The following is a 25,069-nucleotide window of genomic DNA, read 5'->3' as shown; positions in this document are numbered from 1 at the left end:
CCTGCTGGGAGTGGTCTTGATTGTATAGAATAGGGTAAATTCCCCTCTCCATATCATATTTTTTGCTTTGTGTTCCCTCGATAAAGTTAGGGTCATCAACATTAGAGGCATTAACATTATTGAAAGTGACAAGTAAGTCATTCAATATGCAATGCAAGTATATATATCTGCACTGTGGGTCTCAAGGATTTCCTAATTAATATTGCAACATACCTGGCATATGTGCTGTATGAAGCATAGAAAAAGTTTTAGTCCCCATGAGCTGGTGAATGAGCATGATGCAGGTACTCCTAAATAAGTCTGCTGTAAAATCGCAATCTCTACTTTGTGTCTGTTACTAAGTACATAAGAATGCATGGCTTCTTCTTGGGGTTACCCATCCTGTAAAGTCATAACTTTAATCCTATCTATACTCCATTTGGGCAATTAGCTATCGGACCATTAGGAGTACGTTGAAATTTGGCGCTGCTTCAAAATGGGTGTGAGACATATATGTGACAGCAGCACTAATTTAGTAATAATACAGCCTCTACTTAAACATTGAACAATTCCTATTTCCTCCTCTCGCCTCGTACACTGATCACTACGAACTTGCAGAAAATCTACTCTCTTGCTCAAACAAACCTTCATAGTGAAACTTCAAGCAAATTGTTGGGAAGGGAGCTGTGCCAACCACCCTCCACTCCATTCATAGAAACCACCGCAATGGAGCGCACACCGCTAGCCCCTCCTCCGGATCGCCCCTCGGGACTCTGGCACTTGTAGTTCAATAGTGGATCACCCAGGTGGGTGCAAGTCGGTACTTGTTAGACTGATGAATCTCTAGACCCGATACATGTCCCGGGTTTTTGGGTATCGCCCGAGACATGGCTCGGGTTTCGGGATAACTTCCCTCATCAGTAGAGAAATGGTTAGGGGTGGAGGAGAAGGCCGCCAAACAACCGTCAATGGCCTTGATGCCCGAACCGGCACGCAGGGCAGCATCCAGGAGCCCGTCGGCTCAAAGCTCAAGGGAGCCAATTAGTAGAAACCACCGCAATGGAGCGCACACCGCTAGCCCCTCCTCCGGATCGCCCCTCGGGACTCTGGCACTTGTAGTTCAATAGTGGATCACCCAGGTGGGTGCAAGTCGGTACTTGTTAGACTGATGAATCTCTAGACCCGATACATGTCCCGGGTTTTTGGGTATCGCCCGAGACATGGCTCGGGTTTCGGGATAACTTCCCTCATCAGTAGAGAAATGGTTAGGGGTGGAGGAGAAGGCCGCCAAACAACCGTCAATGGCCTTGATGCCCGAACTGGCACGCAGGGCAGCATCCAGGAGCCCGTCGGCTCAAAGCTCAAGGGAGCCAATTAGTAGAAACCACCGCAATGGAGCGCACACCGCTAGCCTCTCCTCCGGATCGCCCCTCGGGACTCTGGCACTTGTAGTTCAATAGTGGATCACCCAGGTGGGTGCAAGTCGGTACTTGTTAGACTGATGAATCTCTAGACCCGATACATGTCCCGGGTTTTTGGGTATCGCCCGAGACATGGCTCGGGTTTCGGGATAACTTCCCTCATCAGTAGAGAAATGGTTAGGGGTGGAGGAGAAGGCCGCCAAACAACCGTCAATGGCCTTGATGCCCGAACCGGCACGCAGGGCAGCATCCAGGAGCCCGTCGGCTCAAAGCTCAAGGGAGCCAATTAGTAGAAACCACCGCAATGGAGCGCACACCGCTAGCCCCTCCTCCGGATCGCCCCTCGGGACTCTGGCACTTGTAGTTCAATAGTGGATCACCCAGGTGGGTGCAAGTCGGTACTTGTTAGACTGATGAATCTCTAGACCCGATACATGTCCCAGGTTTTTGGGTATCGCCCGAGACATGGCTCGGGTTTCGGGATAACTTCCCTCATCAGTAGAGAAATGGTTAGGGGTGGAGGAGAAGGCCGCCAAACAACCGTCAATGGCCTTGATGCCCGAACCGGCACGCAGGGCAGCATCCAGGAGCCCGTCGGCTCAAAGCTCAAGGGAGCCAATTAGTAGAAACCACCGCAATGGAGCGCACACCGCTAGCCCCTCCTCCGGATCGCCCCTCGGGACTCTGGCACTTGTAGTTCAATAGTGGATCACCCAGGTGGGTGCAAGTCGGTACTTGTTAGACTGATGAATCTCTAGACCCGATACATGTCCCGGGTTTTTGGGTATCGCCCTAGACATGGCTCGGGTTTCGGGATAACTTCCCTCATCAGTAGAGAAATGGTTAGGGGTGGAGGAGAAGGCCGCCAAACAACCGTCAATGGCCTTGATGCCCGAACCGGCACGCAGGGCAGCATCCAGGAGCCCGTCGGCTCAAAGCTCAAGGGAGCCAATTAGTAGAAACCACCGCAATGGAGCGCACACCGCTAGCCCCTCCTCCGGATCGCCCCTCGGGACTCTGGCACTTGTAGTTCAATAGTGGATCACCCAGGTGGGTGCAAGTCGGTACTTGTTAGACTGATGAATCTCTAGACCCGATACATGTCCCGGGTTTTTGGGTATCGCCCGAGACATGGCTCGGGTTTCGGGATAACTTCCCTCATCAGTAGAGAAATGGTTAGGGGTGGAGGAGAAGGCCGCCAAACAACCGTCAATGGCCTTGATGCCCGAACCGGCACGCAGGGCAGCATCCAGGAGCCCGTCGGCTCAAAGCTCAAGGGAGCCAATTAGTAGAAACCACCGCAATGGAGCGCACACCGCTAGCCCCTCCTCCGGATCGCCCCTCGGGACTCTGGCACTTGTAGTTCAATAGTGGATCACCCAGGTGGGTGCAAGTCGGTACTTGTTAGACTGATGAATCTCTAGACCCGATACATGTCCCGGGTTTTTGGGTATCGCCCAAGACATGGCTCGGGTTTCGGGATAACTTCCCTCATCAGTAGAGAAATGGTTAGGGGTGGAGGAGAAGGCCGCCAAACAACCGTCAATGAGATTCATCAGTCCAACAAGTACCGACTTGCACCCACCTGGGTGATCCACTACTGAACTACAAGTACCAGAATCCCGAGGGGTGATCCGGAGGAGGGGCTAGCGGTGTGCGCTCCATTGCGGTGGTTTTTACTAATTGGCTCCCTTGAGCTTTGAGCCGACGGGCTCCTGGATGCTGCCCTGCGTGCCGGTTCGGGCATCGAGGCCATTGACTGTTGTTTGGCGGCCTTCTCCTCCACCCCTAAACCATTTTCTCTACTGATGAGGGAAGTTATCCCGAAACCCGAGCCATGTCTCGGGCGATACCCAAAAACCCGGGACATGTATCGGGTCTAGAGATTCATCAGTCCAACAAGTACCGACTTGCACCCACCTGGGTGATCCACTACTGAACTACAAGTACCAGAATCCCGAGGGGCGATCCGGAGGAGGGGCTAGCGGTGTGCGCTCCATTGCGGTGGTTTTTACTAATTGGCTCCCTTGAGCTTTGAGCCGACGGGCTCCTGGATGCTGCCCTGCGTGCCGGTTCGGGCATCGAGGCCATTGACTTTTGTTTGGCGGCCTTCTCCTCCACCCCTAAACCATTTTCTCTACTGATGAGGGAAGTTATCCCGAAACCCGAGCCATGTCTCGGGCGATACCCAAAAACCCGGGACATGTATCGGGTCTAGAGATTCATCAGTCCAACAAGTACCGACTTGCACCCACCTGGGTGATCCACTACTGAACTACAAGTACCAGAATCCCGAGGGGCGATCCGGAGGAGGGGCTAGCGGTGTGCGCTCCATTGCGGTGGTTTTTACTAATTGGCTCCCTTGAGCTTTGAGCCGACGGGCTCCTGGATGCTGCCCTGCATGCCGGTTCGGGCATCGAGGCCATTGACTGTTGTTTGGCGGCCTTCTCCTCCACCCCTAAACCATTTTCTCTACTGATGAGGGAAGTTATCCCGAAACCCGAGCCATGTCTCGGGCGATACCCAAAAACCCGGGACATGTATCGGGTCTAGAGATTCATCAGTCCAACAAGTACCGACTTGCACCCACCTGGGTGATCCACTACTGAACTACAAGTACCAGAATCCCGAGGGGCGATCCGGAGGAGGGGCTAGCGGTGTGCGCTCCATTGCGGTGGTTTTTACTAATTGGCTCCCTTGAGCTTTGAGCCGACGGGCTCCTGGATGCTGCCCTGCGTGCCGGTTCGGGCATCGAGGCCATTGACTGTTGTTTGGCGGCCTTCTCCTCCACCCCTAAACCATTTTCTCTACTGATGAGGGAAGGGATCCCGAAACCCGAGCCATGTCTCGGGCGATACCCAAAAACCCGGGACATGTATCGGGTCTAGAGATTCATCAGTCCAACAAGTACCGACTTGCACCCACCTGGGTGATCCACTACTGAACTACAAGTACCAGAATCCCGAGGGGCGATCCGGAGGAGGGGCTAGCGGTGTGCGCTCCATTGCGGTGGTTTTTACTAATTGGCTCCCTTGAGCTTTGAGCCGACGGGCTCCTGGATGCTGCCCTGCGTGCCGGTTCGGGCATCGAGGCCATTGACTGTTGTTTGGCGGCCTTCTCCTCCACCCCTAAACCATTTTCTCTACTGTGAGGGAAGTTATCCCGAAACCCGAGCCATGTCTCGGGCGATACCCAAAAACCCGGGACATGTATCGGGTCTAGAGATTCATCAGTCCAACAAGTACCGACTTGCACCCACCTGGGTGATCCACTACTGAACTACAAGTACCAGAATCCCGAGGGGCGATCCGGAGGAGGGGCTAGTGGTGTGCGCTCCATTGCGGTGGTTTTTACTAATTGGCTCCCTTGAGCTTTGAGCCGACGGGCTCCTGGATGCTGCCCTGCGTGCCGGTTCGGGCATCGAGGCCATTGACTGTTGTTTGGCGGCCTTCTCCTCCACCCCTAAACCATTTTCTCTACTGATGAGGGAAGTTATCCCGAAACCCGAGCCATGTCTCGGGCGATACCCAAAAACCCGGGACATGTATCGGGTCTAGAGATTCATCAGTCCAACAAGTACCGACTTGCACCCACCTGGGTGATCCACTACTGAACTACAAGTACCAGAATCCCGAGGGGCGATCCGGAGGAGGGGCTAGCGGTGTGCGCTCCATTGCGGTGGTTTTTACTAATTGGCTCCCTTGAGCTTTGAGCGGACGGGCTCCTGGATGCTGCCCTGCGTGCCGGTTCGGGCATCGAGGCCATTGACTGTTGTTTGGCGGCCTTCTCCTCCACCCCTAAACCATTTTCTCTACTGATGAGGGAAGTTATCCCGAAACCCGAGCCATGTCTCGGGCGATACCCAAAAACCCGGGACATGTATCGGGTCTAGAGATTCATCAGTCCAACAAGTACCGACTTGCACCCACCTGGGTGATCCACTACTGAACTACAAGTACCAGAATCCCGAGGGGCGATCCGGAGGAGGGGCTAGCGGTGTGCGCTCCATTGCGGTGGTTTTTACTAATTGGCTCCCTTGAGCTTTGAGCCGACGGGCTCCTGGATGCTGCCCTGCGTGCCGGTTCGGGCATCGAGGCCATTGACTGTTGTTTGGCGGCCTTCTCCTCCACCCCTAAACCATTTTCTCTACTGATGAGGGAAGTTATCCCGAAACCCGAGCCATGTCTCGGGCGATACCCAAAAACCCGGGACATGTATCGGGTCTAGAGATTCATCAGTCCAACAAGTACCGACTTGCACCCACCTGGGTGATCCACTACTGAACTACAAGTACCAGAATCCCGAGGGGCGATCCGGAGGAGGGGCTAGCGGTGTGCGCTCCATTGCGGTGGTTTTTACTAATTGGCTCCCTTGAGCTTTGAGCCGACGGGCTCCTGGATGCTGCCCTGCGTGCCGGTTCGGGCATCGAGGCCATTGACTGTTGTTTGGCGGCCTTCTCCTCCACCCCTAAACCATTTTCTCTACTGATGAGGGAAGTTATCCCGAAACCCGAGCCATGTCTCGGGCGATACCCAAAAACCCGGGACATGTATCGGGTCTAGAGATTCATCAGTCCAACAAGTACCGACTTGCACCCACCTGGGTGATCCACTACTGAACTACAAGTACCAGAATCCCGAGGGGCGATCCGGAGGAGGGGCTAGCGGTGTGCGCTCCATTGCGGTGGTTTTCACTAATTGGCTCCCTTGAGCTTTGAGCCGACGGGCTCCTGGATGCTGCCCTGCGTGCCGATTCGGGCATCGAGGCCATTGACTGTTGTTTGGCGGCCTTCTCCTCCACCCCTAAACCATTTTCTCTACTGATGAGGGAAGTTATCCCGAAACCCGAGCCATGTCTCGGGCGATACCCAAAAACCCGGGACATGTATCGGGTCTAGAGATTCATCAGTCCAACAAGTACCGACTTGCACCCACCTGGGTGATCCACTACTGAACTACAAGTACCAGAATCCCGAGGGGCGATCCGGAGGAGGGGCTAGCGGTGTGCGCTCCATTGCGGTGGTTTTTACTAATTGGCTCCCTTGAGCTTTGAGCCGACGGGCTCCTGGATGCTGCCCTGCGTGCCGGTTCGGGCATCGAGGCCATTGACTGTTGTTTGGCGGCCTTCTCCTCCACCCCTAAACCATTTTCTCTACTGATGAGGGAAGTTATCCCGAAACCCGAGCCATGTCTCGGGCGATACCCAAAAACCCGGGACATGTATCGGGTCTAGAGATTCATCAGTCCAACAAGTACCGACTTGCACCCACCTGGGTGATCCACTACTGAACTACAAGTACCAGAATCCCGAGGGGCGATCCGGAGGAGGGGCTAGCGGTGTGCGCTCCATTGCGGTGGTTTTTACTAATTGGCTCCCTTGAGCTTTGAGCCGACGGGCTCCTGGATGCTGCCCTGCGTGCCGGTTCGGGCATCGAGGCCATTGACTGTTGTTTGGCGGCCTTCTCCTCCACCCCTAAACCATTTTCTCTACTGATGAGGGAAGTTATCCCGAAACCCGAGCCATGTCTCGGGCGATACCCAAAAACCCGGGACATGTATCGGGTCTAGAGATTCATCAGTCCAACAAGTACCGACTTGCACCCACCTGGGTGATCCACTACAGGAACTACAAGTACCAGAATCCCGAGGGGCGATCCAGAGGAGGGGCTAGCGGTGTGCGCTCCATTGCGGTGGTTTTTACTAATTGGCTCCCTTGAGCTTTGAGCCGACGGGCTCCTGGATGCTGCCCTGCGTGCCGGTTCGGGCATCGAGGCCATTGACTGTTGTTTGGCGGCCTTCTCCTCCACCCCTAAACCATTTTCTCTACTGATGAGGGAAGTTATCCCGAAACCCGAGCCATGTCTCGGGCGATACCCAAAAACCCGGGACATGTATCGGGTCTAGAGATTCATCAGTCCAACAAGTACCGACTTGCACCCACCTGGGTGATCCACTACTGAACTACAAGTACCAGAATCCCGAGGGGCGATCCGGAGGAGGGGCTAGCGGTGTGCGCTCCATTGCGGTGGTTTTTACTAATTGGCTCCCTTGAGCTTTGAGCCGACGGGCTCCTGGATGCTGCCCTGCGTGCCGGTTCGGGCATCGAGGCCATTGACTGTTGTTTGGCGGCCTTCTCCTCCACCCCTAAACCATTTTCTCTACTGATGAGGGAAGTTATCCCGAAACCCGAGCCATGTCTCGGGCGATACCCAAAAACCCGGGACATGTATCGGGTCTAGAGATTCATCAGTCCAACAAGTACCGACTTGCACCCACCTGGGTGATCCACTACTGAACTACAAGTACCAGAATCCCGAGGGGCGATCCGGAGGAGTGGCTAGCGGTGTGCGCTCCATTGCGGTGGTTTTTACTAATTGGCTCCCTTGAGCTTTGAGCCGACGGGCTCCTGGATGCTGCCCTGCGTGCCGGTTCGGGCATCGAGGCCATTGACTGTTGTTTGGCGGCCTTCTCCTCCACCCCTAAACCATTTTCTCTACTGATGAGGGAAGTTATCCCGAAACCCGAGCCATGTCTCGGGCGATACCCAAAAACCCGGGACATGTATCGGGTCTAGAGATTCATCAGTCCAACAAGTACCGACTTGCACCCACCTGGGTGATCCACTACTGAACTACAAGTACCAGAATCCCGAGGGGCGATCCGGAGGAGGGGCTAGCGGTGTGCGCTCCATTGCGGTGGTTTTTACTAATTGGCTCCCTTGAGCTTTGAGCCGACGGGCTCCTGGATGCTGCCCTGCGTGCCGGTTCGGGCATCGAGGCCATTGACTGTTGTTTGGCGGCCTTCTCCTCCACCCCTAAACCATTTTCTCTACTGATGAGGGAAGTTATCCCGAAACCCGAGCCATGTCTCGGGCGATACCCAAAAACCCGGGACATGTATCGGGTCTAGAGATTCATCAGTCCAACAAGTACCGACTTGCACCCACCTGGGTGATCCACTACTGAACTACAAGTACCAGAATCCCGAGGGGCGATCCGGAGGAGGGGCTAGCGGTGTGCGCTCCATTGCGGTGGTTTCTCCACTCCATTCATGTCATGTCCCACTACTACTTCAAGGGAGTTCATGGAAGGTGGCCATACATGCACCAGCAGTGAGCAAAGTGATCTGCAAATTCATTATAAAGTGTTAGTTTCAGCATAGAAGCAATTACACCAGGTAATCAGACTGCTTTTCTTTACTACAGTAGGGCATCAATGGGTCCAGATTCAGTGCAACTAGAGTCAATGTCTCATTCCTGGCTCTCAGGATGCGATCGACTTTCTTTGTCAGATCATCATTGAGGCCTTTCAGCTTCTATCCCAAATCGGTGTGTTTTGCTCTCTTAGCGAATTTCAATTCTTTGTTAGAGTTGGAATATATGTGCATCTTGCTGTTGTACTGTGTGCAGAGCAATGCATTGCACATTTAACATCTCTTGCGCTCATGATTTTTTTTCACTTAATTAAAAGCCCATCTGGCCTTTTTTCTCGCAAGTGTAACATCCGAGTAGCAGTACATCTTCGAGTCGTTATAGGTTATAGGGCTCTTCTCTCTTTCCAGTCTTGATGCAGTGTCCCAATCTAGATAGTTCAACATTCTGTCATTGACTGGGCGAAGGGGAGCCTGGTGGTGACATAGGCCCCGGCGATATGTGGGCTCTCTCAAATACCAGGATGTCCATTCAATTTTTCCTACCCAATAGCTCTACCAAGAGTGCTTCAATAAATGGTTCCGAATTTCCCATATTGGTTATTTCGGGTGAACCTGCAATGCGAATGTTGTCCCTGAATTATTTTGATTTGAGATCTTCATTCTCGGCCTTTAATTTAGTCATCTCCTGTTCTATACTTTCAATGCTAGCCTTACCAAGTGAGGCTTCGTCTTCCACTGCTGAGATCCTGTTCTCGGCCTCATTGAGGTGCAGTGAGACGGTCAATTTTAGAGTCTATTGCTTTTAAGCTGGATTTCATGTCAACTAAAATAGCTTTTTTGTCTGGTGTATGATGGGGTAATGACCTCTGAAGTAGGCATAGTCGTAGGGGATCTCGAATTTCTGTTGCTTTTGTTCAAATGAAAGTTTGCCTTCTTTAGTATCTGTTTTCCCAATGGTTTCTGATGGTCGTCTGTAAAAGTACACTATTTATATGCTTGAAGGAACTGGAAGTGGTGTTGGAAGGTCAACCAAGGTAAAAGTGTCATCTATAGTTCAGCCACATGAGTGCATCTTTCCATCAGGGTACAATGAGCTGGAGGCAAGGAACCAGAAGTAGAGAAAGGCTTTCTTGGTATTTAACCACCATACAAAGGCAGGGATAAGTAACACACTAAGAGGAGCAACAGTTGTTTTGGGGTTATGTGCCGTCCTACCATGATCACGTCCGATCCTGCTACTTCAAATCAACGGAGGCAACGCCTTAATTTCACTTACATCCACGAGGATCTCTGCACCTAACATCACTGATGTCGCAAGCCATGCTGCAGCAGGCCAGGCCACCTCAATGGGACATCCAGCTCATGGTTTCCACAACATGGACAGGCCCCGAATTGTCCATTCGCAGCAGGTAACTATTGCTGTATGATACAGCCATCATCAAGAGCTTTGGGGTTCCTCATGTCAGGCTATGCGTTCAGCGGTCACCCTGAGTGTGGATTGACAGTGTCCCTTATAAATTTGGGGGCCAAGTAGTGGCCATCTTGGACGGATGCTGGCCCCACCTCCTCCTCTTCAAGCTTTGACTCAGGTTCAACTGCTCTAATTACATTGGAGAAACTCCTACAAGTTATTTGCACAGTTCTGTTAGGCAAGGCTGGAGGCACCGAAGCCATCCCAAGTGAATTATATACGTTGATTAAGAACGAGGTTGCTTCCCCTTTTTTTGAGTTAATGAAATTATGTTAGAAGCATCTATTCTACTATTTTGGTGTTCTACTTGAATTATGGTTTTCTCTTAAAAGATACATTGCCTGTACATCTCAATGCATAATGACCAATCTCACATTTATACTCAGACTATACAATTGTAATTAATAAAATCATAACATAATTATTGACCCTATGGCAATATGCATTATCCCAGGTACAGACGTTATGGAACACACTAATGTTGCAGCTGCATTGATCGACTGAGTGGCAATTCCTTTGGGTGGGCATGTATTGATTTGAGATTCCATCAGTGGTTTTCAGGAGGATACAAGCCATGTACCACACCCTAAAAGTGGTTGCTACCATAAATGGCCACTACTCAGCCACATCTAACATCACCAATAGCATGCAGCAAGGATGTCCTCTATCTCTTCTCTATATATGGAACTGTTTCTGAGGGTATTGATCAATATATCAGTTATTCCCCCGGTGGTTTCCCAAGAGCTGAAATTAAAAGACTGGTCTATGCAGATGATGTGCCAATTGTGACTCTTAATGCTTGCTTGACAGTGCTGAAGTTGTAAAAGAATCAAAGCCATTGCCCAATGCTTTGCTAAGAAGCCTGTGGCTGATGCTATTTATTGATTTTATTTTGATAGTTTTCTATAGGGCCAACATGACCCTTGCAGATATCAGAACACTTCACAAGTAGAGAGCAGTATAACAATAATAATAATAATGTTGCTGAGCCAAATACCAAGGTTAAGCTGCCTTGAATTCACCTCCTGTCTCTTTAATCCACTACCAGACACTCCCTGCCCCTTTATTTCACTCTTGCATGTACTTCTTTCTGCCTTTGTGACGTTCTTTTAATCTTTCTCTTCCTCCATGTTTCTACCTCTCTTGCTCGTCTGATGGTGCAAAATAATGCTGGTCCCCTAAAATGAGTGCCGGTGGCTACCACTGGCAATCACCGGCTCAATTTAAGCATTTAGTTAGTCTGATCGCTACCTTACAACACCATCAGCTGTTGTGCCTGCAAAACACGACAGCAATGTATTTCGTTCATAGAACAGGAGTGAGTCTCAAACCCGGTTCTGGGGGAAGGTCTCTTCCTGTTCCAGGTGCTGTGGCAAAGGAAGCAGAATGTGCTCTGCAGCAGTGCAGCAGGTCTCATCCGGTGCAGTAGAGGTTCCTTCCAGTTCCACCAGAGCGATGATCGCCACAACAGCAGCATTGGTCAGTAATTTGGAGATAAGTGGAAATTTGGGCAATCAAAAGTCTTTACCTTGCTTCTCCTTTGTCTCACAGAGCTATGATTGTGCTTGTGGTCTACTGCCCCGTGGGGCAAGCCAACAAGGAGAGGTGTTTCTTGCAGTGATAACAGTATAGCCAGGGTGGTTTTGGAGTGAACAAAACTTCAGATGTTGCTTGGTGCTGAGTGCTGTTTCTGGAGCTGCAGATGTTGCACTGTTTCTGTGGCTGCACTGAAGTCTCTAGCCCCATTTCTGCTCCTCACACGACAACTTCTGAATTTCTCGAGGGCTAGTGTGCCGGGCACAGTAGTGGTGGCTGGAGACAAACTCAAAATGTTGTTTTTCACAGTGCATAACCCTCCAAAGCGTAAATGACTGACCTCTGGACTGATCTAAAATGTGGCTGCAACTGCCAACATAGTCCATTGCTGAAGGGGCCTCACCCATTACCCCTTTCTTTTATGCTGTTCTGTTGATTGTTGTACCATGTTAATGGCCTCTTTAACTGATCAATGGCTAAAGGTTTGTGCCATTAGAGCGTGTATTGTAATAACAAGCAAAGGGAAGTGATAGGTGTATTTTTGTATAACGTGGATAAATCAACGTTGCAATTACATGTGTCTAGAGGAAAACCTTAATGTCTAGAACTGTACATGTATCTAACTAACATTTTCATGATTAATGTGCATACGTATTTCATTGATTTAAATGTGCTCAGAAATAATGTTCACTTATACGTGTGCTCTATGAAATCACGTGCCATTTCTTATGTTGGCCAATTTCTGTAGGCCTGAATTGTATTTCTCCCTGGAAGCTCCGATATTGGAACTGCTAGTGAATCTCATGTGTATGTGGAATTTGATCTTTCTCACGTTTATGTTGCAGGTGGAGAAATTCATCCTTGTTAGTTAGAATAATGTCTTTGTTTTAGGAGTTAGGCGTAGGGAGGAGAAGATACATTGGACGGCAATGCTGATAATGAGGGACTGTGTAATTTCTCATTGGAGAGAGCTTGGGAATCAAGGTCATAGAGCCCAGGTCTGGGAGCATCGCTGCCTCATGGAAAGTTACCTACAAGAAGGTGCCTTGCTTGGATGGGGTGACACCGCTGTGAATTCTGGGGCAATACCTTAAGTTCTTGTATTAGAGCTAGGGACAGAGTCCGGGGACTTCTGCATTGCCTTGAGAGAAGAGGGCATCTTAGAACGAGATCTGTAGCTTTATGCTACCTAACTCATTCAACCTTAATGGGCTTCTTAGGGAGTGTTCACGAGCTGACACTTTTAAGGAACTTGCTGTGAAATGCTAAGCGGGATGTCACCTTAGCAGTAGTTTAGGGATAGACAAATTCTTTTCACCCACGAACCCCGAATGAAGGGTAATTTGGATGTGGGGGGCCATCATATTCTGTATCCTGATTCTGGAGCTGGTTATTCTGTGTATGTTGCACCAACTCAATTTCACTCATAGGTTTGGCTTTGTATTAGTTCCAATGTATTTCGATACCCTCGTCTTAAGCTGCTTGTTTGTCCAATTGTTCTTGGCTTTGTAATAAACAAACTAAACTTTAGTTCTGGGGTCGTTATCATTCAGAGTCCTAGTCCATTGGAACAGCAGTGTTTGATTGGCTAACGATTTTCCTCCCCTCCACACTTTTATGCAGACAAAAAGAGACATCGGCCAGGGGTTCTAGAGTAAATCTAGAATGTGGAACCCAGATCCTTCAAAGGCTAAAGGTGCATTACCCACAGCCCCTTACTGTATATGCATGATAATGTTCTATATTAATATTATAGCAATTACAATAGACTTCAAACAGCTAAAACTATCACTAGACAGACTCAAAAAGCAATGGGGTTAGAAAGTAGGAGGGCCGTGGGAGTCGAGAACTTGTAGAGAAAGGATGGGTGGGAGGGGAATAGGTGGAGAAAGGGAGGGCGAGTGAGGGTGGAGAAAGGAGGGTGTGTGGCGTGAATAAAGGGAAGGCGGGTGGCATGTGAATAAAGGGATGTTGGTGGGGAGAAGGAATGGAGGGTAGGTGGAGGTGAGCAACACGTGGAGCAAAAGGAGAACGGGTGGTGTGGATGTGGAGAACAGGCCAGCGCTGACGGCATCACAGAGCTTTTTTTTCTTACAGTCTATTGAGAAGGAAAAAATAAACAGGAACTACGGGGATGAGGGATGGAAGGGGTATAGGGAAAAGCGACTTATATGAAACAGGGACTGGGTGGGTGGGAGGTATATAAGAAACAAAGGCAGGACGGGTGGGAGGGAGGGAAGAGAAGATGAAACAGGACTAAGAAGACACAGGACAGTGTTTGAAGAAGAAACAGGGACATGGTGGGTGGAAGGGGGTCAAAGAAGAAACAGGCATTTGAATAAGGAACAGGGATGTGAAGAAGAAATAGGGATGGGGTAGGAGGGGAAGAAGAAACAGGGAGAGGACGGATAGGAGAGGAAGAAGAAACAAGGATGAGGCAGGAGGAAAGGGAAGAAGAAACAAGGACTGAAAAAAACAGGGACTTGAGAAGAAACATCGATGGGGTGCACCGCAGGGGGGGGGAGAAAAATCAGGAATGGGGAGGGTGGGCGATATAAGAAGAAACACAGACTTAAGAGGCAACATGGATGGGAGGAAATAAGAAGCAGCATGGATGGGATAAGAAGCAACACGGATGGGATAAGAAGCAACACAGATGGTGATGGGTAGGAGTGGAAGAAGAAATAGGAATCTAGGGCGGGGGGCAGGATAAGAAGTAACATAGATGTGCAAAGTAGCTACATGGATGGGTCAAGGAAGGAAGAAGTAAAACGGCCAAGGGATGTGGAAGGAGGAAAAGCAGAAACTAAAACAAAAAAATAGTACCTCAATAACAGCACCAGCAGTAGAAGGACCTTAATTCATACACATTATCTCTCGCAAGCGAGAATATACGAAGGTGAGACAAATAAGATTTTGGTACAGAGTTCATTTTAAAAAAGAAACAGGAATGTCTAAAATGTTTCAGTCTGGGTGGACAAAGAACAAACGTAATATCAAGAGAGCCAGAGGGTTAGAGGCACAACAGTGATATTTGTATACAGAACATTTTAGAAAATAAAATATATTGCACCTCTCTCAGGAGTTTAAGAAGTTAATCAAAAACTAAATAGGCCTGCAATATCTTATAGTGTAGACTTTACAATATAATAATTCCTGATTATGTGTTCTGAATATACATTTTTAGATTTTGACAGTTTCATTTACCTCAGCTCTTGGCAGAACCTTTGTGCATTTGTTTGGACAAGACACTGGATAGCTTACACAATAATTCTCCACATGAGTCTAAAAGAGAAGGTAGACAGTAAGTAATAGCAAACGTAGTCTACGCTTCACGACACGCTGCAGTCACAATATCGCAGGAATAACGTATAGGTTACACATGTATGATGAACTCATACCCACCCTCTGTAACCCTATGATGCCTACATTTACTTTCTTTTTGGAACATATACCAATACCATAATGCTCTTTTTAGGTTTAAATCGTTTTGTATTGATCAATGCAAGTGCAACAATCAATACAGTGCCTTCTACTGAAAGCCATAGAGACGTGCTGAACAATAAGGCAAAAACGATGAAGACAGAAACAGGATCCCAACCACCCCCTCGCCCCCCCCTCCTCTTTGTCCCCCATCCCCCCTCTACCATCCGAAAGAAGCAACTAGGCAGAAAAGCTAGGAATGTAGCCCGGGATCTCACGTTGATGAGGGTTGGGCCGAATCTTGTAATAGCGCTGGATGGCGCTATAGGCGGGGTATATGGGGCAGGAGAGTTCCAGGAAGTCAGAGCTCAGCAACGTTGCAAAAGGATGCCATACCAACGCAAGGGAAGTTCCGTCCCCCTGAAGTGAAAGAGAGATGCGTTCCATGCCCAGCATGTACCACAGCCTATGTAGCCATCCCTGAAGTGTGGGAATCTTGTCGGTGCCCCAATGGGACAGTATGTTCTGCACGGCCTTCCCCAGTGCGATGATAATGCTCTTTTTAAGACAGATACTAATTATGTTGATATAATTTTAATGAATTATAGTCATACTACAATTGTAATTCCCTCTAAAAACAGAGACTGATTAGGGATTCAAAGAAATCCCAGAACGATGTAATACCGGATGGATATTGCACAGAACAATAAAGGATGGTTTCTGTGGGCACGGGCATCCGTTGAAAATATTTTGTATGGAAACCAAGGTGTCTTCTACATCTGGCCTCCAAACGATTCCAGTGTGAGCTCCGGCTCAGGAGGTGTCTGGTTCTGCTGCCCCACAGCCCGCAGTGGATGTGCAGGAGAAGAAGGAAGGACAGTGTTACTCAAGTGCCCAATGCATAGGTTGACCTAGAATTTTGCCATCAACCAAGAACTGGAGCTCGGACATAGAGTCTCCGTTGGCAGGCTCATTTATAATTTATGTTGGACTCTGTAAGAAACTGAGTTATTTGTTGAGTGGGAGTAAATACCCACCTCAAATAATAACAACAATCCTTGACAGAGTAAGTCACTAAAGTCACTAAATAAACCTGAGCTCAACCTCCTGGCAGCTATGGCACAGAGCAAACTAGGCTTAACTTAGAGGAAATGTTTAAAGTATTTATGCAGTACTAAAAAAGGAATAAAGTTGAAATGCAAAACAATAAAAATCCCAAAACGAATTAGAACACTAGACTGCAATTTAATGAACAAAATAACATGAAAATGACAAAAATCCAATATGGGGAACGAGAGCTATGACTTTTAAAATTAGTAAGTACAAACAGTGCCAAGAAGCACAAAGTGCCAATGGCAGTCAGTGTCTGCAGTAGAACAAGACATAGTCACAATTTAACACTGACCACCATGGAGCGAAGGTCGGATATACTAACTAGGTTCATCCAGGTCAAAGGTTTTAACTTTCTGACTTTAATACTATAAGTCCCAAGCCACCACAGGAATACACTTCAAACACCACCAGGACCACAGGGGGCGCACTTAGAGACTCACACGGTGGCAGGCAGAGTCCAGTGCAGGTTCAGCTGCCAGTGATCAGCTGGGCGGCAGTTGAAGGAAAGGCCTCTTGTAGCTTGCTGTATCCCTGTAGCTTGACCAGGAGGTCAGCCTTTTCACAACTGGAGTCTACTTCTTTGTCCTGGGTACAAGTGAGAGAGCAGGTGCAGTCCTCCAGGGCTCTTCACAGGTTGCAGACAGTAGGTTCAGTCCTCTTCTGATCTTCCTATCTTCCTGAGGACTAGGATGGTTCTGAAGTGGGTGATTGGAGATGCCTAATTTATGCCTGGCATGTGCTAGTGAGTGGGTATGACCCCTGGGTTCAACCTAACCAATGGGTTAAAGGTTCCCGGTGCTACCCCTAAACACTTCGGGCATTTTCAAGATGGCTGAAGTCTTCAGGCACACTGCACTTGGACTCCGAGGGCTGTGTGTGTGAGTGTGGGGAGTGCACTGCTGTATTCCTGGTGTCCTACCACATCTAACACTAAAATCCAGTGCTAGGCAATCCCTGTGCCCGCAACATCCTAAAAAACTGAAATTTAGTATAACAAATTTTAGCTTTCAGACCCAGACTGTGGATACATAAAAATTGTTTTGCCATTCTGTTTCCCTTCTTTGAAGTGAGCCTCAAAAGTTAGGAAACATCCATTACAACGCAGTCATTACAACAACCTACCTTTACAACGCAGCTGTTACAACGCAACTGCCTTTACATCGCATTCCATTACAATGCATGCCAATACAACACATGCCACTACAACGCATGCCATTACAACGCATACCATTACAACGCATAATAAAGTAAGTAATGGAGATTTATTTTGTATTAGAATGGGTATGGGTTTTGGGGTACATGGGAATAGTAATTTTTACCCCTACACTATCCAACACTTTCCCTATTGTTGCACTCACTTGATTGGGAATATTAAATTTTACCCCTACACTATCCAACACTTGGTAAATATTACCCCTACACTATTCAACACTTACCCTACTGTTGCCCTAAAAGTATTATGCATTGTAATGGTATGCGTTGTAATGGAATGCATTGTAATGGTATTTTTTAAAAATGCATTGTAATGGCATGCATTGTAAAATCATGCAATGAAATGGTAGTTGCGATGAAAAGACTGCGTTGTAAAAGCATGAGTTGTAATTGCATGCGTTGTAACGGCATATATTCTCAAAATTTACATGTAAACCTGGCACACCTATCAAAATGGCTGTGACACTGTAATGTCAAAAGAAGCCCACTGTGATTGTGGCCTAAGTGGCTGAGGAAACAAGAGACAATTAAAACTGAACTCCTAAAAAAACAAAATCATCATCCCCAAAAACAAACTCCTGCACTAGACTCCTGTACACTGGCCCCTAGATCTAGGCCCTGCACCTAATTCACAGAATTCGATTAAGAGCCTAGGCATACAGATGGACTTGGATCTTTCCATGCGGTCGCAAATCGGCGCGGTCACCTTTGCATGTTTTTCCAACTTCGGAAATTGCTAAAAATCAGAAGGTTTTTCAGCAGAGCGGGCAGCATCCAAATCATTATTGCTTTGATTTCATCAAAATTTGATTATGCAATTGCGATTTACTTAGGCCTCCCACAAAATCAGAAATACCATCTGCAGCTGATACAAAATCAAGTCGCCAGAATAATCTATTAACAAGACAGTCGCTGTCACATCAGGCCGCTGATGAAAGAGTTCCACTGGCTTCCTACGGAGCAGCGTTCCATGTTCAAAACAGGATGCATCCTGTTTAAAGCTATACATAGCATAGGTCCCAAGTACATCTCCTCAATAATTCACAAATACTCCCCACAACGCACCCTAAGATCCATGCGCATGAATTTATTGGTAGTTCCCAGATTCGGACGCAAACGGACAGGAGGGTCGCGTTTTTCAAAACAGGGACCCTAATTCTCTAACTCTCTGCCTACATCTCTGAGAATAGAAACAGACCATTTGCGATTTAGAAAAAAGGTGAAGACCTGGCTTTTTACCCAAGCTCACATTTAGACATGGACTTCTTAATCGGTGACTCCATAATTAAAACTCAGCGCCAAGAGACCTGCAGGTGAATGTGCGCTTTAGAAATTTACAATAATATAACATAACAAGGCAATCACCAAGTGTTAGCTAACAATTGCCTGTGACAGGGGAGGCCTCTTTGAAGTGCGTCCCAACTGTCATATGAAAAGCCCCAGCAGATATGTCAAGCAGGATGTGGCATTCAAGCAGGACTTTACACTTTAATGTCGAAATGGATCCTCTGAGCCCCCCTTGGATATTCTGTCAGATTTAGAGGGGTCATATCTGCCATACAAGTCCTCCTATTTTTTTGCTCCTTGGAGCATGTTCACAATTCATAAATGTTCCTTTCTGGCTGGAAGAAGTGGGAGAACAAACTGCAGATTTAGCTTCCAGGGACTTCAGGTAAGGCCAAGGTAACGTTTTAAAAGCTACTATTCCATAATATTTAGAACAAATTCGACTTCACCACTGGATTGGGCTTTTAACAACTATTAAATAGAGTTGTTTAATTATTTTTTTAGCTAGTCCCACTACTGAGATTTTGGATTAGTATTTATTATTCCATCCCATTCCTATGGAAAGCCAATCCTGCTACAGTGAAAGTAACTGCAACGGCCTATCATTATAAGGATGTGTTTAACATTAAACATTTACAGGTCTTACTTTCAAATACTGTGCACCCTCCCTTTATGGGCAATAAGGCCTACTTATGGGCGACTTATAATCTGCAGTGACAATGTAAGCATGACTGCAGGCCTGCCACCAGAAGCCTGGCTGTGTAGCCATTTACTGAAAATCCGACTTGTCAAAATAACCCCTTTTGGTTGGTCTAAACCTTCCTGTTAATTATTTATACGTTTTAAATAATTAACAGGAAGGTTTAGACCAACCAAAAGGGGTTATTTTGACAAGTCGGATTTTCAGTAAATGGCTACACAGCCAGGCTTCTGGTGGCAGGCCTGCAGTCATGTTTACATTGTCACTGCAGTGGATGGCACAATCAGTGCTGCAGTCCATTTAGCTTACAGGCGCTGTAACTCCTTGGTACCATATACTAGGAACTTATGTGTATGTTAAATATGCCCATCAGGAGTATGCCTATTTTACCATGTTGAAAGGAGATGCACAAGCATTTTACCACTGGTTAGCAGAGGTAAAGTACACAGAGATCTATAGCCAACAAAAACAGGATTCAGCAAAAAGACAAAGCAATTTAGGATGACCCTAAAGAAAGTTAAAATTTCCAAAAGACTCTTTAGATTTTACTACTTTGGAACTTTTGAACATTTGTTGGGAGGATTGTTTAGACACAATTCTCTTTTGGGCATTGTAGATAAGCATTTCCCCTGTTTTTTCTGCTGCCCACCTTTGTCCAACTGGACACTCTTCCATTAACTCAGGGGTCGACTTTGTATATGTCTCTCCTCCACAAGGAAGGTTAAGGTCTTTATAACAATCTGATAATTCATATCTCATTTTCATTTTGGTAACACAATATAATTATAATCTTACTTGGAATTCGGACTCTGTATTGTGACTCTGTATTGCATTTATTGACTCTGTATTGCATGTATTGTCACTGTATTAAGACTGCAGATGGATGTGTGTCTGTTAACCTAAGGCTGAATGACAAGTGATGAAGACTTTCCAACACATTCCATCTAATTTCTGCCATACACCCACCTCCAGGCCCAGACACACGTGAGATGACACAAAGATGGAAGATAGGTGAAATTGGTGTTTATTAAAAAATGTTAACAAAGATTTTCTTGCATATTCTGTAGTGGTGGGAGAACAGTAGGGCAATGTTATGTTGGGATTGGGCAGTAACTGATGGATGAAATGTTCATGGGGGCGTGGTTGCTGTCCCTACCCACATGTGTTTATCTGCTTCCATGGCTATGCAATACTGGGCCCACATTGGACTGAGGATCAGGTTGTGCATTGAAACCAGGTGGGTTGTGGGTGAAGCAGGATCATGGTCTTGTGCCTTGCATCTCCCTCCCTCAACACCCAGAGACTCTCTAGCTGCAGCTTCACAATGTCCAGGCGACTTTTGTCTACACTCTCCAGGATGTGTCTATCCTTGGGAAGTCTTCCACTTGGGTGGTGATGTTGCATATGGTCACTTCTTACCATCTTTACGAAGATCATCCTGCAGAGAAGTCTGCTGTTCAAAGAACCGATCCTCCCAGATGGCAGCATTTGCTCCTGCTGACCCCCTGCCCCTAACTGCAGATCTGTTTGATAGAGCCAGCTTGATACTCTGCACATTGAGGGTGGACACCTGGGACCAGAGGCGGCCAGCATGGCTCACGGGTGGCGGTGTCACGTGGGGGTGTGGGTGGGTTGCACATATATATATAAACAATAATAATAATAAACTGATCTGGCTGCCGAGTCACGCTTCTCTGCTCCTGCTCTCCTCGTGGAACTCGAGGAACAGGAAGCAGGACCCACTAACCAATCCCAACGCTGCAATGCAATGGCGGGCAGGAAACTTGGAATATGCATGGAGGTGCCTCAGCGCCACCACCAGCATATTGTGAGCCCCTGACCACCCCGCTACCACCAAGCAAAGCGGCCCCTGTCCTTTGCAGGGTCCAATGGCGGTCCGACCTCCACAGTTGTACTACGGAGGTCGGACCACTGGTGCAACGGTGGCTGGACTGCCACTGCCCTACCACCATGAGTTTGGCGTTCTACGGACCGCCAAACTCATAATCAGGCCCTAGGTATTACATGATAGTCTTGAGATATGAAGGTACTGAAGTAGGGTACTAGCTATAAATCATTACACCAAAGTTGCCACTTTGGTGAAATGTTTTTTTTTTTTTTTTTTTTTTTTGCCACTTTGGTGAAATGGGCATGCGGTGAAACTGTATTGTTACATACATGTATCATTCCAAAGACAGTTTGGATGGGTATCAAGTGTGAAGTATTCCATCACTGTTTAGAAGTGATTTCTACAAAGAAAGATGAAAAACGGAGTTGACTCTATTCTCCACTTTCAATGTCATAACCCTGTGTAGAGCCAACAATAAGTGGACATGAAGCCTACACCGATACATCCTGCATTCTTTCATCCATCTATCTGTTCATTCACCTCTTTTTCTTCTGTCAGTCTGTCGTCTATCCACTCACCTGCTATGTTTGCCTGCATATGTGCTAACTGTGGTTATGTTATGTGGGACGTTTGGATCCATGTGTATTGCCTGTGAGCCTCCGTGTTTTGGTCGGGATACATGAGTACCTGGATGCCTGACGGTCAGTGTGCATGAGCGCCTGTATTGTTAGTATGTTGTATTTCACTGTATTCTAGATTTATATTTAGCAACCCTGATGAGGCATTGACATGTTTTGCGGATGGATAGCACACTACTCTGAGGAGCCTAGAGTTAGTTTCTAGAGCTAGTTGTACGTGTGGCCTTTAGCTGTGCATTATATAACATTATGAGAGTTGGTAAACCAAGCAGTTGCCTGCAATTTCTAATCTAGACTGGAGGAACGTTGGTTATTGTTGTATGTTGTGAAAAACAAGGATAGAAATAAAAGATCCGAAAAATCAACTAAGGGATAGGGGTGGAGAAAGCAGATAAAGATAGTGAGCCCAGCAGGGACGTCAAGAGGAGCACGTGAACAGGGGAACTAAAAAAGGAAAGACAAGCACCCCTACAGAATGCTGCAAGGGAAAGAAAAAGAGTCCCCTCAAGTCAGCAGTGGAAGGTTACAACTCACCCAATCACAACATAGTGTGTTCGGAATGCTGCTAGGGGGAACAAACATATCATAAGACATTGAAGCAATCCAATTGAACAAGTCAAAGTATATACTGTATTGGAAACTAAAGGCATGTAGTGTAAACAATTAGTCTGCGACAAGGAACTAGAGCTATCTGTAGCAAGACCTATAATAATTGAACCGTTTTTATTTGTGAATGCTTTATCCATTTGCCTTGAACTAATGTCTCCACAGAGGACAAAAGATGCATTTTTTGACAACGTTACCTATAGAAAATGTTTAATATTATTGTCTTTTACTGGGCACAGTAAACCTTGTATGATGTTTCAGATTCACATCAGATCTTTGGATTTAATCCATATTTTATGTACACTACGATGAGGCATGGCAAATGAGGATGCAAAGCATTTAATGGTTTCAGAAACTGGTTTTGTTAACACATGCTTTACAAATGTTTACACGTTTATATGTCGAATGCAGACTCCAGGAGAAGTATCACACAAATGTCACTGAATTCGGTCAATGTTGTGCCATCACAATACCTGCTGCTGAAAACATTTGTATAAACCTACTGATGTTAAATGTTTTTACACTACCCAGTTTTTTGTGTTGGCTGGTTTATTCAAATGACACCAAAAACTTGCACCAGGATCTGTGTAAACTTGCTGATGTCTGGGCTATAGGTGCATGCAAAAGGTATGTGCTAAATATCTTCAAAAACATTTAAAATACACAGTAAATCTAATATTTTAGTTACCTTTAAATTGACAGCTACCATACTCTGCTTGCAGTGGTCGCACGTTTCTTCTCGGAATTTACAGTGACACTGTAAATGCTCGTTTAAATCTTTTCTGAGTATTTCATCACGACATCCATCATTGGAGCATTTAGTTATTTCATACGAGCATTGCTTGAGATGGTCCTGTTACCATTGACAAAAACACACTTTTGGTAACTATACATGTGGAGCCATTAAAAAAAAAGAATGCTAACATTTAGGCAAGATTTAAAGGGCCAGAAAGGCAGTGTTGAAAAAAGAGTTGGTCTACCAATTTTATTGCCAGCAAAGAGCAGCAACTCACAAAATTAAATCAACACCATGGAGCCAATTAGCAAACTGCATTTTCTCGTACGTAAACTAGTATGAACGTAGTACTACTCACATGATGTAAATTGCTATTCATAATCTACAGCGCAGACTTCCGCCTCTGCCTCTTCTATCTTTTCTGTGCAGAGGTCTCCATGCTGGTAGATATACATTTAAGTTGTAAAACTGGGAGGGACAACTGGGAATGGCTGAGAAATGGGAAATACTTACTCGTAAATGGGAGGGGTTTAGGGAAATTGAAGGTGGGACATACTAATACAGCAGACACAACCACAAATTAGTAAGACCACTGACATATAGAAATTGCACTTCTAAAGGTACTGCACCCCAAAAGTGTGAAAACAGGCTCAAATGTACTCCAGACCAGCTTTGTAGTAAGAGAAGCACTACACATGGCCAACCACTGGTACTGAAATACACTCCCATATAGGCAGAAAATATAATAATATCCGTAGGAACTCTTGTTAAATAAATTAAAATAGGGAGACATTTAAATCAATCATGTATATATATATGTATGTGTGTGTATGTAATATATATATATATATATATATATATATATATATATATATATATATATATATATATATGCAAAAATAGTCCTCCTCATTCCAGGCAGACAAGGGGGCACAGCGGGTTTTAAAATTTTCAATGTTGAAAGGGTAGCATAACGCGTTTCAGCTTTCGCCTTCGTCAGATGCAATGCCTTTCAAGTTACCACTGACGCTGCAATCCAAAGTGTCTTTTTGTATTGGCTCTTCTAAAGTAGATTTGTTGCACACCTGTGCCTCGTTCAACTGGAACCACTGTTGTAGTTTTGAGTGGAAGGACTGCAACTCCCAGAATGCAGTTTTTATATGTTGCGATGTCGCGGTGAGTGATTCAGTTCGCCAGCTGCTTGTGGGGCATCCAGTTGGAAGGCTGGCGATGAGCGTGCACAGGTTAGTGATTGCAGTGCTTTAAAACCCGCCGTGCCCCCTTGTCTGCCTGGAATGAGGAGGACTATTTTTGCATATTAGCGCGCCGCCATACGCGCAGGGTTGGCCCTTTCTTAAAGTGTCATGGGCTATGGTGATTGCCCAGACCGCCTCGCACCCTGTGAACCAGAGACTCTGCTATCAGTGATAGTCTGCGAACTCGTGGAGCGACATCACTACTTCAATGATGTCCCAGACCTGACTCACGGGGACCGCGGGGTATATATATATATATATATATATATATTTATATATATATATACTTCCAGACTTCCAGAGTGCCAGACCCCTCTTATTTGGAGTGAGGAGAGTGTTAGGTTTATTGCATCCACGGGTGAAGGGGCAGATTACATTACATACTAAATAACAAAATACAACGAAAAGTAAAGAAGGACAGCCCTGGTCCTACATATTCAGGCCTCACTCTGGCAACCACCCTCTGAAATTAAGCACTGCCTTTCATAAAATATAGCACTTGGTTTGCTTTTTTTATATACCTTTAAAAGCATCATTTGGACAACCAGACTTCTACTCTTCCTGTCTAGTACTTGTGCTTGCCAAATATCCTTTGTTTCAAAAATCTGTCTTTTTCAATTATAAACATTAAAAAAATTACGTCTTCTTTCTTTCTCCACGTAGAAATTGCTTCTCCAAACTGTGGTTCTTT

At 46.6% G+C, this 25,069-nt stretch overlaps 1 protein-coding gene across 5 annotated transcripts in view; it reads right to left on the bottom strand.

The window, feature by feature from the left end:
• Positions 1 to 25,069, bottom strand: part of TRAF5 (TNF receptor associated factor 5) — a 199,353-nt gene that overhangs the window by 48,038 nt on the left and 126,246 nt on the right. For all 5 annotated transcript variants that reach the window (XM_078649729.1, XM_078649732.1, XM_078649733.1 and 2 more), the window contains 2 exons: positions 23,075 to 23,239; positions 14,766 to 14,843 (listed from right to left, as the gene is read on the bottom strand). In XM_078649729.1, coding sequence (XP_078505855.1) covers positions 14,766 to 14,843; positions 23,075 to 23,239 — 243 coding nt within the window. The remainder of the gene's footprint in view (positions 1 to 14,765; positions 14,844 to 23,074; positions 23,240 to 25,069) is intronic.

The sequence above is a fragment of the Lissotriton helveticus genome, chromosome 6 (assembly GCF_964261635.1).
Source record: "Lissotriton helveticus chromosome 6, aLisHel1.1, whole genome shotgun sequence".
Classification (NCBI taxonomy): domain Eukaryota; kingdom Metazoa; phylum Chordata; class Amphibia; order Caudata; family Salamandridae; genus Lissotriton; species Lissotriton helveticus.
Note: the sequence above shows the minus strand (reverse complement) of the source record. Positions and strands in the feature narration are given on the sequence as shown.